Source organism: Lemur catta, chromosome X (genome assembly GCF_020740605.2).
Source record: "Lemur catta isolate mLemCat1 chromosome X, mLemCat1.pri, whole genome shotgun sequence".
In the NCBI taxonomy this organism is placed as follows: domain Eukaryota; kingdom Metazoa; phylum Chordata; class Mammalia; order Primates; family Lemuridae; genus Lemur; species Lemur catta.
This window is the reverse complement of record NC_059155.1, coordinates 58350688-58366810: the sequence shown is the minus strand read 5'-3', so window position 1 is coordinate 58366810 and position 16123 is coordinate 58350688. Positions and strand designations below refer to the sequence as shown.

General features: G+C 36.7%; 1 protein-coding gene across 1 annotated transcript in view; it reads right to left on the bottom strand.

Moving 5' to 3' along the window:
* CLCN5 (chloride voltage-gated channel 5) overlaps positions 1-16123 on the bottom strand; it is a 143833-nt gene that overhangs the window by 37726 nt on the left and 89984 nt on the right. Inside the window, exon 4 of the mRNA XM_045537769.1 lies at positions 8499-8645. Within this exon, the coding sequence (XP_045393725.1) occupies positions 8499-8645 (147 nt within the window). The remainder of the gene's footprint in view (positions 1-8498; positions 8646-16123) is intronic.

The following is a 16123-nucleotide window of genomic DNA, read 5'->3' as shown; positions in this document are numbered from 1 at the left end:
AAAAATAGAAAGAAATTAGCTGGACAGCTAAAAATATATATATGGAAAAAAATTAGCCGGGCATGATGGCACATGTCTAGAGTCCCAGCTATTCGGGAGGCTGAGGCAGAAGGATTGCTTCAGCCCAGGAGTTTGAGGTTGCTGTGAGCTAGGCTGATGCCACGGCACTCTAGCCCAGGCAACAGAGCAAGACTCTGTCTCAAAAATAAATAAATAAATAAAAATAAAGAACATCTACAAAAAGACCCTGCAGTTAACATAAAACTTAATGGTGAGAAACTAGACTCTTCTCCCCTAAGATCAGGAACAAGACAAGAATTTCTTCTCTTACCACTCATATATTCAACAACTTACCCAGTTAATTAGGACAACAAAAGGAAATAAAAGGTACACGGTTTGAAAAGGCAGAAATAAAACTGTCTTTATTCACAGATGACACAACTGTCTATGTAGAAAATCTCAAAGAATCCTGAAGAAATCCTAAAGGGAGGAAAAAACCCAACCTCCTGAAAATAATAGAATATAGTAACACTGCAGGATACAAAAGTCAATTGCTTTCTTTATACAAGCAATGAACTAGAACAGCAAATTTTAAAAAACAATACCATTTACAATAGCCCACCCCCAAATTAAACACTTAGGTATAAATCTAAGAAAATATACACAGTATCTATATGCAGAAAACTACAAAATACTGATGAAGTAAATCAAAGAAGATCTAGATAAATATTCTATGTTCCTGGAATGAAAAACTCAATACTGTCAGGATGTCATTTCTTCCCAACTTGATCTATAGATTCAACACAAACTCAATCAAAACCCAAGTAAATTATTTTGCAATTACAATAAACTGACTCTAAAGTTTCTGTGGGAAAGAAAAACATCTAGAATAGCCAATACAATACTGAAAATGAACAAAGCTGGAAGACTCACACTACCCTATTTCAAGATTTACTATAAATCTATAATAATCAAGACAGCATAATACTGTCAAAAGAAAAGATGCATAGATCAAGGGGACAGACTAGAGAGCCCAGAAATAGACCCACACAAATATAGTCAAACAGTGTTTGATGAAGGTACAAAGGCAATTCAGTAGAGAAAGGACAGTGATTTCAACAACCAGTGCTGCAATGACTGAGCATATATAAGTAAAAAAGAGAATATAGACAAAGACCTTATGCTTTTCACAAAAATTAACCCAAAATGGATCATTGACCTAAATGCAAAATACAAAACTACTAAACTTCTAGAAGATAATATAGGAGAAAATCTATATGATCTTGGGTTTGGTGATGACTTTTTAGATCCAGGAAAGAAAAAATTGCTAAGTTGGACTTCATTAAAACTAAAAATTTCTGCTTTGCAAAAGCCACTGTAAGGAGAATGAAAGGACAAGCCACAGACTGGGATGAAACATTTGCAAAAACACATATCTGTTAAAGGACTGTTATCTAAAATACAAAGAACCCTCAAACTTGACAATAGAAAACAACCCAATTTAAAAATGGGCAAAAAACCTGAAATTCACCAAAGATATACATATGGCAAAAAGCCTATGAAAAGATGCTCAGCATCATTTGTCATTAGAGAAATGCAAATTAAAACAATGAGATACCATTACATACCTATTAGAATGGCTAAAATCCAAAATATTGACAATACCAAGGATGCAAAGTAACAGGAACTCTCATTCATAGCTGGTAGGAATGCAAAATGGTATAGCCACTTTGGAAGAGAGTTTTGCACTTTCTTACAAAAGTAAACATAAACTTACCATATGATCTAGCAATTACACACTTGATTATAAAATTTATGTCCACACAAAAACCTGCACACAGATGTTTACACCAGCTTCATTCATAATTGCCCAAAAGAAAAAGCAACCAAGATGTCCTTCAGTAGGTGAATGGATAAACAAACAGTGGTATATCCAGACAATGGAATACTATTCATCAATAAAAAAGGAATGAGCAATCAATCCACACAAAGACACAATAAATCTTAAATGCATATTGCTAAGTGAAGGAAGCTAGCCTGAAAAGGTTGCATTCCGTATGATTCCATTTATGGGACATTTTGGAAAAGGCAAATTTATGTAAATAATAAAAAAGTGGTTGCCAGGGGCTCAGAGAGGAGGGGGTTGAATAGGTAAAGCACAGGGGGTTTGTTAGTGCAGTGAAACTATTCTGCAAGATACTGTAATAGTGGATGGACACATTTTACAAAAACCCATAGAACTTCACAGCACAGAGTGAAACTTAATGTACACAAATTTAAAAAAATAATTTGGGAGACTGAAGATCCCAGGATGGAATGCAGAATGTGACAAAAGAATTTAACTATATCACAAATTTATGAAATAGCCTCACTGAAGGGAATAAGGGGAAAAGGTGCTGACCCAAGTAACTGTGGAAATGAATGGAATCTGTAAGACTAAAGGTAAATGGAATACTGCATAAACACTGTACTCTCATTGATAAAGTTGCCTGTCATGGACAATACAGGTTAACAATTCTGAAACCACTATACACGTATAGTCGTGTATAGCTTAATGATGGGGAAATGTTCTGAGAAATGCATTGTCAGGTGATTTTGTCATCCTGCGAACACTATAGAGTGTACTTACACAAACCTGGATAGTATAGCCTCCTATACACCTAGGCTATGTGGTATGGCCTATTGGTCTTAGGCTACAAACTTCTACAGCATGTTACCTTACTAAGTACTATAAGCAATTATAACACAATGCTAAGTATTTGTGTATCTAAACATAGCTAAACATAGAAAAGTTATGGTAAAAATATAGTATTATGATATGAGACTACCATCATATATGCAACCAACATAGTTGACCAACACATCACTATACAGTACATGACTGTATACTGAAAGTGAACAGTTAAGTAATGGATAGTAGACGGTGGATGGTGGGAGGTTACAGACAAGCAAAGGGAGGAAGCTAGAATGATCCATATGGTGATGGATTAGAATTAGAGACATCAGTATGATCTCATGTTTTGCTTAATGTAGACACCAGTGGTTACATATATATATATTTATAGATATGTGTGCATATATGTGCGTATGAGTCCATATACATACACATATTTCCTTACTCCTCTGGCTGACAGGGCCTAGAAGTAACAAGGCCCAATAAGTACCTATGTCGTCGTTTCTAATACCAATAACTGGAACCAGGGCTCCTTGGAAAAATGGCTGATTCTAGTACTGAGGCAGGAAATATATCTGGAGCATACTATAGTGCCAAAAAAATAAGGAAGTGTTCAAAAGAAAAACCCACAATGATAGGGATTTGTCAAAGGGAAATGAAGCCAATTGAAAGAGCTTCCAATGGCCAAAACTAGAACAATTTGAGCAACGAAATAAAGTAGCAATGGATTACAACCCAAAGTATAAAATAAATGAGTCCATAATGATATAAATAAATTATTGAATAAATAAATAAACGGGAGAGAAAAGACAATTCTCCCATGTAGAACAATTCCAAATAATTTCTGTAGATACTTCACCCTTGAGGAGGTGGAACGTCACTCCCTAGTCCTTAAATGTGGGCTGTACATAGTGACTTACTTCCAAAGCATAGTATGGAAAGAAGGGAAAAAAAAGAGTAGCTTTACAGTGGAAAACCCTGACAAGCACTACCTTACCCAGGTGAGTAAGATCAACATCAACAGTGGTAAGTCATGTTGATATATACATCCTTGATAAGATGTGATGAGAAGGGCACTTTACCTCTGTGGTCTTCCTCTCCAAAACCCATAATTCCAGTCTAATCACAAGAAAAACATCAGACAAATCCCAATTGAGAGACATTCTACAAAATACTTGACCAGTACTCTTCAAAATCATTAAGGTCATCAAAAACAAGGAAAGTCTGAGCAAATGTCACAGCCAAGAGGAGCCTACAGAGACATGATGAATACATGTAATGTGGTGTCCTTGATGAGACACTTAGGTCAACACTTTTGAATAAAGTACGTACTTTAGCTAATAAAAAATAAAAATAAATGGTGGAAAGATCAGAGGATATCAATTCTAAAATCTGACCATTTTCTTAGTAAGTTACCTAAAGGAAGCCTTTAAAGCCTGTGGACATCACCATAGGCCTCATTTTAAAGATTCAACATATAAAACTAGTGTGGTTTATGGCCCCACAGAGCTTTTGATATGGACTACTTTTTTTTTCAAGTTCAAAAAGCAGCAATAATGATTGCCCTTCTCCCAGGCTAAGTGTTCAGGAAAGTTAGAGTATTATGAGAACGATGGAATCCAAAGTACCTTTTCTTCCCCACACAATCCACATAGTTGCTCTAGTCAGATAGCTTGGAGAAAGCCTGAGGTGACGATGGTAGATTTCTCCATGAGCTGGGGCCCAAGATGTTCTCCTTTGTTTTCAGTTTCTCTCTGGAGGAAAACTATGACTTTTTTACAGTGGGCAGAACAAACATGGTTTCACAATTTACTTGGTGGATTTCAAGTACTGTCATGCTTTTCATTCTACCACATTTGACCATTAAGATTTTTTTCTTCTCTGGGAAGAAGTTAGGTTGAGACTTAGCAGGTGGTATGGGGGAACACAGCCTACCCCATAATATGCTTAGGCTTTGAAGTCATCCCTAACTCTTTTCTATTTTATTCCCCATATCTAATTGGTCCTATCAATTCCCCCTCTGAAATTTCTCCAGAACTTATTCCTTCCTCTCCATTCCCTCTGTCTTTATTCAAGACTTTTGATTGTTTGCCTAGATTAAAAAAAAACAACAACAGTTTCACTGGTCTTCCAGTCTCCAACCTACATTTCCCGTCAATCTACCTTCCACACTGCCAAAAATTCTCTAAAACTCAAATCTGATCATATCATTCCTGTACTTTTAAATCATTTGATGGTGCTGTGGTTACAAGATTAGCTCCAAAAGCATACACAATCTGGACCCCACCTAGATTTCTAACTAAATCTCCTTCTCCCCTATCCCCTGCTATCCTCCCTCTTGCTCCAACTGCCACCACCATCCCCACCCCAGAAGCTTTAGGCCTCAGACAGGCAGACTCTGCTTCTTGAATATAAAAGGCTCTCTCCTGCTGCTGTGCCTTTACCTGTGTTGCTCTCTCTGCTAAGAAATGTCTCCTCATTTGACAGCGAGTAGCAAGGGACACTACGTAGAAGGACAAGAAGGCAAGGGAAAGATGGGAATCAAAGAGCATTACTAAAACAGCACAATGCTGGGATCATACCTGGGTGTTCCTTAAATATAGAATGAAAGAATGAATGAATGAATGCATTGCTGGCCATGAGGTCCAGGCTGCAGAGGCAGGCAAGTGAGAACAGACTATGAGAACAGCTCTGAATGTTTTGCTGTTACTCAAACCCTTTTTCTATTTCCTCCCCCTTCTTCTTTCAGATCGCCATGTTTATGTTTCTTCTAATTTACAGACCACTATAACACTGCCTCAGATGCATTTAACCATGCTATGCATAATTTACTTATTCATTCCTCATAAATCAAGCCCTCTAGCCATCTGGAAAACAAGAACCACTTTTACTGCCTTCCAAGCCCCTTCTAACTAATCTTTTTAGTACGTGCTATTGTGCTTGGTACAAAATGTAGTATTTTATGCACAGTTTCACCACCAAATATCAAGGACTTTGTGACCTTTTCTCTGTTGTTGTCTTTATTAGGAAATCCTATGTGAAAACATTAAAGTAAGTACAATTAGAAACCAAAGCAAGAAAATTATCATTACTATAATGTAGTATATAAGTGTAGTAAATGGACTGATTTTCATGTGTGGCTCATGGAAAGCAACCTCATTATTTTATGGTCAGACCTTGTAAACCACAAGCAGTAATTCTTCTGTAAAGGCTAGTGAATGGTGATGAAGGAATATTCATGTGAAAACACATTCTATAATCATAGGCAATGTCAAAATCTTATTCTGCCTCAGCTTTCTAGTCTACGAAATGGGAATATTGGATAGTCACTTAATCCAATCATCTGCTGAGAGCAACATGAACATATAAAAAGTACTCTGAAGTTACAGATGGTATGAGACCATTTTCTATTAGAAGCAATGATGATAACTAATCACTCTGGTTTAGCCAAAAGGCTTAAGTAGCCAATTTAAGCTATGGATTCCTTAGCTGATCACTCTACCAGAGCCAATGATCCTAGTACTTACTAGAATGGGTAATTAACTAGGTAATCTGCCTATGTAGTCATTTATTGTCTTCACCAACAATATCTAAGTTCTGGGTCAATGTTTGTCTTAATTCTACCACTGTATCCCCAGTCCCTACAATAGTACCTAGTTCATAGCCCCAGTGCTCAAAACCTATTTGTTAAATGAACGGATGAAGGAGCTTTGTCCTTACAGTGACAATAAGGTTAATTCAAACTTCTCAGGATGACATTCAAGGCCCCAACTTACCTATTTGGACTTACATTCTACCTTATGCCTGTTGATATCTCTGTAAAAGCTTACTTTCTGCCTGAAATGCTCTCCTTATTGCCAAATAACTAATCGTTCAAGACCTTGCTACAATATACCTTTTCTGTGACATCTCCCAATCCTTCACAGATACACATACACACAACGCTTCCTCTGCTAAGTTCCTATAAGAGCTATAGCAGTTATATTAATAATATAGGGTTATAGCAGTAATAATATAATAGTGCTTATATCTAACATTTTATTGAGTACTTAACTCTGCCAGGTACCGTTATTAATATAAGCACTTTATATGTATATGTATTATCACATTTAATCCTGAAAACAACTCTAAGAGGTAGGTACTATCTTAAGTACTTATGAGGCCATTTAGCTAGCTAGAATCAACTTTATGAAGGTAGGGAAGGTGTCTCAAAACCTTGCTAATTCCCAGAACCTAGCAAAGTGTCTACAGTGTCATGTGCCCTTATTATAAATTTGCTAAATTATGAATCCTATCAGTAATTCCTTGTCCTCTGACTTTACTTAGAGAATGGCAATCCTAGTCAGTTAAAAACCAGACAGTAGTTTTAAAGTAATTATACAAATTTAATCTTAAAGTGATAGAGTCCTTTCTAAGTACAACAAGAAACCTGGAAGTCATAAAGGAAAAGGGAGATATATTTGGCTATATAAAAATTTTAAATATTTGCAGATCTAAAAAAATCAAAGTTAAAAAGACAAACCAGAAATAGAAAACAATATATTCAGCTTACATCAGACAGAGGAGTAATAATAATACATGAAGAGCTCTGATAAATAAATAAGAAAAGATAATCAGCCCATTAGAAAAATAGGACAAACATATGGACAGGAAACTTCCAGAAAAAGAAATTACAATGGTTTTTAAATGTATGAAAATATGCTTAACTTTATTAATTAAAAAACTGAAAATTAAAACAATAATGGGAATTATTTATTCTGTCATATTATGAAGATGAAAAAAGAATTAAACATTCAGCACTGGTAAGGTTGTGGGGAAATGAGCACTCTCACACTCATGCTATAAAACTGCTCTCATGTACTTAAAAGACATATATATACATATATATATATATATATATATGCAGACAAGTTTGTTCTAATTGTTTATAATAGCAAAATATTAGAAACAACTGAAATGTGCATCAGTAAAAGCTTGGTTAAATAAACTATGGTACAAACAAACATACCATAAAATTGTAGCAGACACTGAAAAGAATGACGTAACTGGGTAACCAAATAACAAATGAGGGGAATTTTTATTTTACAGATGTATTCCAATTAATAAAAAATCCAATTACAAAAAGGGGGAAAGGATTGGAACACATACTTCATCAAAAAGGATATAAGGTTGGCAAATAAGCACATGAAACAATGTTTAACATCATTAGCCATTAAAGAAATTACATTGAAACCGTGATGAGATAACACTACAAATCTATTAGGATGGCCAAAATAAAAATTACTGAAAATACCAAGAGCTATTGAGGATGCAGAATAAGTGGAACTCTCATACATAGCTAGTTCAGATGCAAAATGGTACAGGCACTTTGGAAAATGGTTTGGAAGCTTCTTATAAAGTTAAACACACATTTACCATATAACCCAGTGATCTTGTTCCTGGATATACTATGCAGCAAGAAAAAAGAATAAACAACTTGGATAAATCTCCAAGGCATTAAACTGAGTGAAAGTCGTCGGTCTCAAAAGGTGGTGTACTATGTGATTCCATGCACATGACCTCATCGAAAAGAAAGAAACTACAGGGACAGAGAAAAGATCAGTGGTACCAGAGGGTAGGGAGAAGGGAAGTCTGACTGTAAAGGGGTAGCAAAAAGGAATTCTTTAGGAGGTTGAACTGTTCTGTATCCTGTCAGTGGTGGTGGTTACAAGAATCTAGGCATATCTTAAAACTCAGGACCATGTGACAGAAAATAAATGAATTTTACTGTCCATAAATTTAAAATAATTTTTAAAAGATACATTATCATCACCAGTAATGATACCTTCTACTTCTCGGTCTAAGGGAGGAACATCATCTCTCATGGAGAAATCCATAGCTGTCCCTGGAATGTCCATCAAGTCCTCATCACTGGAGCTGCTGCGGAAGCTGCTAAAACTCCCCTGCCGAAAGCCTCTGTTATCCATTGCTCCTGTGCAGAAAGAAAAGAGCAGGCTTACAACAATGACCTCCAAGCCCCTTACCGCTTTTTCTTTTTGTTTTGTTATTGTAATACACATAACATAAAGTTTACCATTTGAACCATTTTAAAGTATACAATTCAGTAGCATTTAGTATATTTACAATGTGCAACCATCACCACTATCCATTTCCAGAACTTTTTCATCATCCCAAACAGAAACTCTGTACCCAGCAAACAGTAACTCCCCATCCCCCAGCCCCTGGTAACCTCTATTATACTTTTTGTCTCTATAGATTTGCTGATTCTGGAAATTTCATATAAATGGAATCACAAAACATGTGCCCTTTTGTGTCTAGTTTCTTTCACTTAGCATAATATTTTCAGGGTTCATCCATATTACATGTATACATCAGCATGTGTCAGCACTTCATTAATTTTAATGACTTAATAATATTCCATTGTATGGGTAGATCATATTTTGTTTATCCATTCATCAGCTGATGGACATTTGGATAGTTTTCACTTTTGGGGTTGCCACTTAGTTTTATGTCTTCTTTTGTACTCTTGCTTTGACAATATAGACATGCAAACTATTTAATTTATGCATGCCAACTACTTAATATATTCAGTTACCCTCTAGATGTAATGTACCTCTGGCCTTACCATGTAGTTCATGGCAGTCTTTTGAGAACCATTCAAATGAGCATAAAACCAAATGAGGGCATGTGTACAAATATAATGGGAGTTCACAAGTAATCAACTGAAATAAAAACTAGACATCTTTAATCTGTCATGGGGCTAGAGAAAAAAACTAGACATCAGTACTGAGAAATGTACATTTGGGAAAGAAAAAAACATTATCTTATTCCTCTGACTCTCCCAGAGCTGCTAAGACAATGCACATGCACAGAAATACTGCGTGATTGACACAGGGGAAAAAGAGGCATACTGTGCCATTCAGTGATTTTCTCAATAATTTAATATTAAAAATGAAACATTTTCCACATATCAAGGGTAAACCTTCAGATTACAAGTTTTAGTCAAAAATTCTTAGTATACTGATTCAAAAAAAAAACAGCAGCACTATGGCCAATTTGACTTTATGAAGCCCTGCCTGCCCCCATTTTTTTTTTGTAACGAAATCTTGGTCAAAAATCATAACCAGTAAAGTTCTATTGGATTAGACAAATATTATTACTGTTGAGCTTTCCAACTCTTTTAAGAAACTTCTTGTTCTAGGTTGTCAGAATTAAGTGTTATGAATGTGGTAAAAACCAAATAGGATAAATTAAGTAATAGGCCTGAAAAACTGGAATCAGAACAGATAAATATTTTAAACATTGAGCATAAAGGAGAAAGAGCTGACATTTACCAGGTACTTATCAATTTCCAGGCACTGGTCTTTGTGCTTAAAGTAAATTCTTCCATTTAATTTTTCCAACATTCCTACGCTATGGCATTATCACTTCTAGTGCAGATGAGGAAACTGAAGCTCGGAGAGGCCAAGTAACTTGCGCAGTTAGTATTTTCTAAAAAGAATTAAGCTCCAAATCATGTGTTTGATTTTACAATACCTCACTAGTGATAAAGAGACCAAGCTGACTGAAGCATGAGTAACATTTATGAACACCTACTATGTATGAATCATTGTGCGATAGTGGGACAGATAGAAAAATGATGCTGGGTAGGCCAGATGAGATGAAGACTGGGAGGCAAAGATTTACGCAATGTATATAAGTATCAAAACATCACACTGTACCCCATAAATAAGTACAATTATTATGTGTCAATTAAAAAGAAAATTTTAAAAATGTATTCTAAGTAGTCTTCTTTAATATGCAAAAATAGCTTAAAATCTGTGCAGATGTGAACTAAATAATAGGCTATACTGGAACATTACCATGCTTACATGATGATATGTGGTCAGGTAAGGAAGGGGAAAAATTTACTCCAAGGTACTAATAATGTACAAAATTATTGATCATAAAACCATTTCCTGAGCTACAAAAACTAACCTTGCTGTGTGCAGGGATATTGTGAAGTTATATTTTGCAGCCTCAGCCGAGCTCTCTTGCTGCTCACCAATCCATCCTTGCTGGACTTTTCCCCTTTCTCTACCCTGTCTCCTTCATTTCCTTTCTCCTGAGAGCACTCCCTCAATAATGCACTTAAACAAAATTCCCTCTCTCAGCTTCTGCTTCTAGGAAACTGGACCTAACCAACGCAGGATTCTTAGCAGGTTTTTCCTATTACTAACAACACATAGGAAATCTTGACTCTGTCTTCTCTCCTGTCATCCAGGAGGAAGTATCTTTACTCTTTAAGGAAAAAAAAAAAAAACTTTCATTCTGTGTTGATGTTGGTCAAATTGTTAAGAGTGCATCCAAAAGCATGTTTACATTGGGCTTTTGGGTTTTGGGGTTCATGCTGGCTCATGTAAGCTCATTTCCTTTTTTAATGGTGAAAATCTTCTGTCTGCTTTACAAATAAGCATACCCTACAGTGAACACTGCAACATTTGACAAGGACAAGGCCAGCAAACATTGTTGGGTAGTATTCAAATAACATAGCATTTAGATCCCCTAAGCAAGGTTAACAGTACTGCACAGAATCACATGACAAAGCTGCCAATTTAAGGGCTTATTTTACTTTTAAAGCTTGTCATTTCTTGGAATACCACTCATAGGATCTGTATAAAGTATACTATGCATATAAACTTATTACTCTTTATCTTATTTGTAAGAATGACTCACTGTTATCAACAGACAGGGCCATGAACATACACGAGTAACATGTAACAGCTACAACCAAGGCTAAATGATTAAATCACAACTTTCTTGTAAGCCCCTGACCCCTTCCTGAAAATTTTGATCTTAACTTTTGACTCTATGTGTCAGTGTTTTCTGCTCTTGCTTTGAACCTGACATCAGTGGATTCCTTTAAACCAGTAACATTTCTATATTGATTGCTAATTTTCTCCCACTTTCCCAATTTCTCAACTGATTTTTGAGGGAATTCAAAATTTGGAAAAACATAAACTTCCTGAGAAGTACCAGAAGGAATACTCACGTGAAATTGCTACCTGAAACAGATCCTTGGTCTTTTCTTGAGGTTAGTAACCTTGACACTCTTGAAGATTACAGACCAGTTATTTGGTAAACAATATCTCGATTTTGGTTTGTCTGATGTTTCCTCATGAATAGACTCAGTTTTATGCAACTTTGGCAGGAATATCAGAAGTGATATGCTGTATTCTTCTAATTGCATCCTGTCAGAGGGCACCTGCTATTTATTTGCCCCATTAATGATGATATTTGATCACTTGATAAAAGTGGTGTATTCCAGGCCTTTCCATTGTTAATATATTGTGTTACTATCTTATGATGAGGTACTTTGACACTAAGTAAATAAACTATTTCTTATAAAGCATTTCATTTATTCAATCATTCGTTTATATATAAATAACTCCTATTTTATTTGATGGGTTATTAGCCATTGTTATCATTATTTTCACATTCAAATTTTCCAAAATTTGGCCAGTGAGAACCTCTTCAAGCTGGTTTCCATATACCTTTGGCATGTCCCCATCATGCTTTAAGAATTCCCTTAATTTCTGTCATAAAAGACATTCTAGGCTTATCTTGCACTTTCATGTTCCATCCTTGAAATCAGCCATTTCTTCAAGGAACCCTGAGTCCTTTTAGTTAGGAATGGTATTTAGAAGGCATGATCTGGGTGCTCATTGACATTTGGGTGTTGCTGTTCCCAAGCTCTCTCAGTGGACAGAAGTAGGGAACACACACACTCTCACACACACAAATACACACATTTTCACATATATTTTCTCATCCATCTACATATATTGACAGAATATATGTTTTATATATATGAATATTTACATTTACATATATTAATATATATACACATATATAACCATAAGTGTTATGGTTATATAACCTCTGATTTCAATCCAACATGACTGGGCTCAATCTAGTTTTTCCCCTTCCTATATTTGTACGTTTCTTCATTGACAATGAAAACAATGAGAAATCTGGATCCTATTACCCTTAATTTTTTTTTTACTTTCTTGAACAATTCCCCTGTATATAACCAATCTCCCATTTCCTCCCCAATTATTTTCCCTTCACAAGTGGTCTTCTCACACATATTGGGTTGACTCACAAAACTGAGCCATTACTCCATGTAGATTCCCTCTTTACCCTGGCTCAGGCTCTGACACCCTCAGCAGGCTATATATCCACATGAAAGTCCAGATGCCATCTTCAAAATATTTAAGCTCCAGCACCCCAAGCCAAGCTACATTCTAAGTGGGTGCCCTTTTCACATCACTTGGGCTCTGACTCCCTAAGTTAGGCCACCTATATGTACAAATGTCCTCTTCAAATAAACAAACAAAATAAATAAAAAGAAAACAAACAGCCCCTCCACTTTACTCTGGATCTTAACTCCCACCTGAGATAACAGATGCTTCCCAGTCTTAATCTGATTATTTATTTTATCCTTTAAGTTAACCTACTATCTCCAGCTCTCATCTCTCCCTCAAATTCCAGTCCTGAATTCCCAGGAACTCCCTTTGACACTTTTATTGCTACTCTAAACTCAATAGAAGGAAAGTGAAAAAAAACAGTGAAAATAATATTAACCTAAACACAAATAATAAAATCCAAACAAGACATGTCCCCTGCCCTCACCCCGCCCCCATCAACTTCCCTTTTTAAATGCAGGCAACATTAGAGTCAATATTTATAGTTAATGTTTATCTAACTCTGGGATTTACTATATTCAACGAACCTACAAAAAGCACTCAATCTCACAAGTAGGCACTCCAGGTTTCTAGAAATCTTAGCTGAAAACAAGTACCATTTTAGCTGGTAAGAACTGAGGCTAATAGAGTAGCACAACTAAAGAGGTTTTCTTTCAGTATAAATTTATTAACATTAAATGCCTATGAATCCCACAGGGTGACTAGCACTGAAAGAAAGCAAGAAAATTTGTAAAGTGATGCAGAATTCCCTTTCCTCTCTCCCTACTGGTTACGTATTTCATTCAGGAAGTGATTTAAAATACACAGTTCCAGCAACTCTACATTAGCCATACAAATCATAGGAAGAAAAAGTATGGGGAGTCCAAAAATAATTTATGTTTGGCTTTGGAATGTGTCTTGTAGTCATAGTTTCAGATGAGTGTACCTATTGTTCTGGGAATTCATTAAAACAAAATAATGACAGTACAAGATGAAGACCCAACAAAGGAGAAGCTGGAAAACTTCTCTGTTTCCCCATAGGGACCTTAACAAACTCCTTCCTGTAACCCACTGACACAGAACAATCCAGCTAAATTGAGCTGCCTCATTTCAAACATTTCCTGGAGCAGATATCTGGTTCACTGTTTGGGTTGTAAGTGCCCCCTTAATAAATGCATAGAAAGAAAGGATCAACAAAGAAAATTAGAAAAAGCAAGTAAATCAAATAAAACAGATGCTATGAATGCAATAAGTAAAACTGAAAGTGGTATTTGCCCACGGATAACCCATTCTGATAGTCTTTGGTTTTATTTTGCAGATCTAAGAATGTTCAAGAGAAAAAAATTAAAGCAGGAAAGGCTGGGCACGGTGGCTCACGCCTGTAATCCCAGGACTCTGTAAGGCCTAGGCAGGAGGATTGCTTGAGGCCAGGAGTGCGGGAGCAGCCTGAGCAAGAGACTCCATCTCCACAAAAAAATAGAATAAATTAGCCGCATGTGCAGACAGGAAGAATCACTTGAGCGCAGGAGTCGGAGGTTGCAGTGAGCTGTGATGACGCCATTGCACTCTAGCTGGGGGAAGGGGTGTCAGAGCAAGACTCTGTCTCAAAAAAAAAAAAAAAGGCAGGAGAGAATAATCAAAAAACAATTTAAAGTTCCTTAGAATTAAGATTTGAACCCGAGTCTAGTTGAACTCCAAGCCCAGTGCTCTTTCCGTAACGCGTTGGGGCTTCACTATGACATGTCAGTCCAGAGAATAGCACATCTGGAATAAATTAAACCTTTAGATGGCCACAAGCCTGGGGTCAGCCAGAATTTGGGGCAGACCAGGAACAATGTAAGGGGATTTGATTTATTTTCCCAACTGGAGGATTACAGATAGGTCTTTTCATGCAATGGAGGGCTAAGGAGGGTAATCAGGGGAAAATGTTGTTTGGTCAATATTTGTGTTACAAAGCTGACATGTCCTTTGTCACTTTCTTGCTTAAAATTATAAGCTGGTTTCCCACTGCCTATAGCATCAATTTTAAACCTCTTAGCATGGCATTCAGTGCCCTATCAGATCTGGAACCCATCTACTCAGACAGACTCATCTCCTGCCACAAATTTGTTATATTCCACATAGGCCATGTGCTTTCAGGCCTACATGCCTTTTCTCAGGCAAGCTGCTCTATGTGGAATCCCACTCATCCCATCCCCATTCTCTTTTCAGTGTGGTAAAACTCCATTCATTTCACCTAGGGTCAGCTCAAACAGGCTTTCCCCTCAACACCCACTTTGTTCAGACATGTATGTTGACTGCATGATCTCTTCCACTGACTCTTGTGATCACACTGTGTGCTTCTCGTTTCTGTTGTTCCAGCAATTCTAGTGTTGTCTCTAGGTATTCAATAACTGCTTACTGAGGAGAATTCCAGTTGGAGAGGAAAGGTTAACAGGTAATCAACATATTCATATGGCTGACACTCAATAAATCTATACTTTGCCCTATGAGGGGAGGGAATTGGGGATATAAAGAGAGTTTATTATTCCATCACTACTCTCAACGAATTTATGGTCTACTTGGGGGAAAAAACCTTCACAGAATGCTATTACACAACAGTTAAATGTTAAACTATTAGAATAAAAGTGTAACTGGCATTCAGAAAATGGAGGATTGTAAGCTAGGGAAGGCTTCACGGAGGAGGGAGGGTATTTCAGGCCCAGGAAACAAAATAGCCAAAGGCTTGGAGATGAGAATGAGGCTGGCATTTGTGCCTGACTAGAGGACAGGGTAGGTGTCTATAAGCAAACCGAGAGATAGGCCATGAAGGACCTGGGGAACCGATGGAGTCACTGAAGTTTTTCAAGAGCAACATGATAAAAATATTATTTTAGGAGGTAAGTGTGGCAGCAGTAGGCTAGAAGAGAGAGAGCAGGAAAGGGCTGGGAAGGCAGTTTGCTACTTCCAGTTTCAGCGTAGGTGATTTAGGTTGGAGGTGGAAGAGGGGAAAGAGAAAGAGAAGCACACATTCCCAACAGCTGTACTAAGACCAAGGCAAGAGCCAGGTGGTAGCAGCAAACAGGATGGTGCTAGTTTGTGGTATGACATACTAGCACCCTGTTTTACTAGTGACATTGACACATGTGGGTTCAAATCAATTAATACTCCCATCTCAACTAAATTATTTGGCAAAAACAAATGTATAAATCAATGGGTGGCTGACATACACATGACCCCTCAA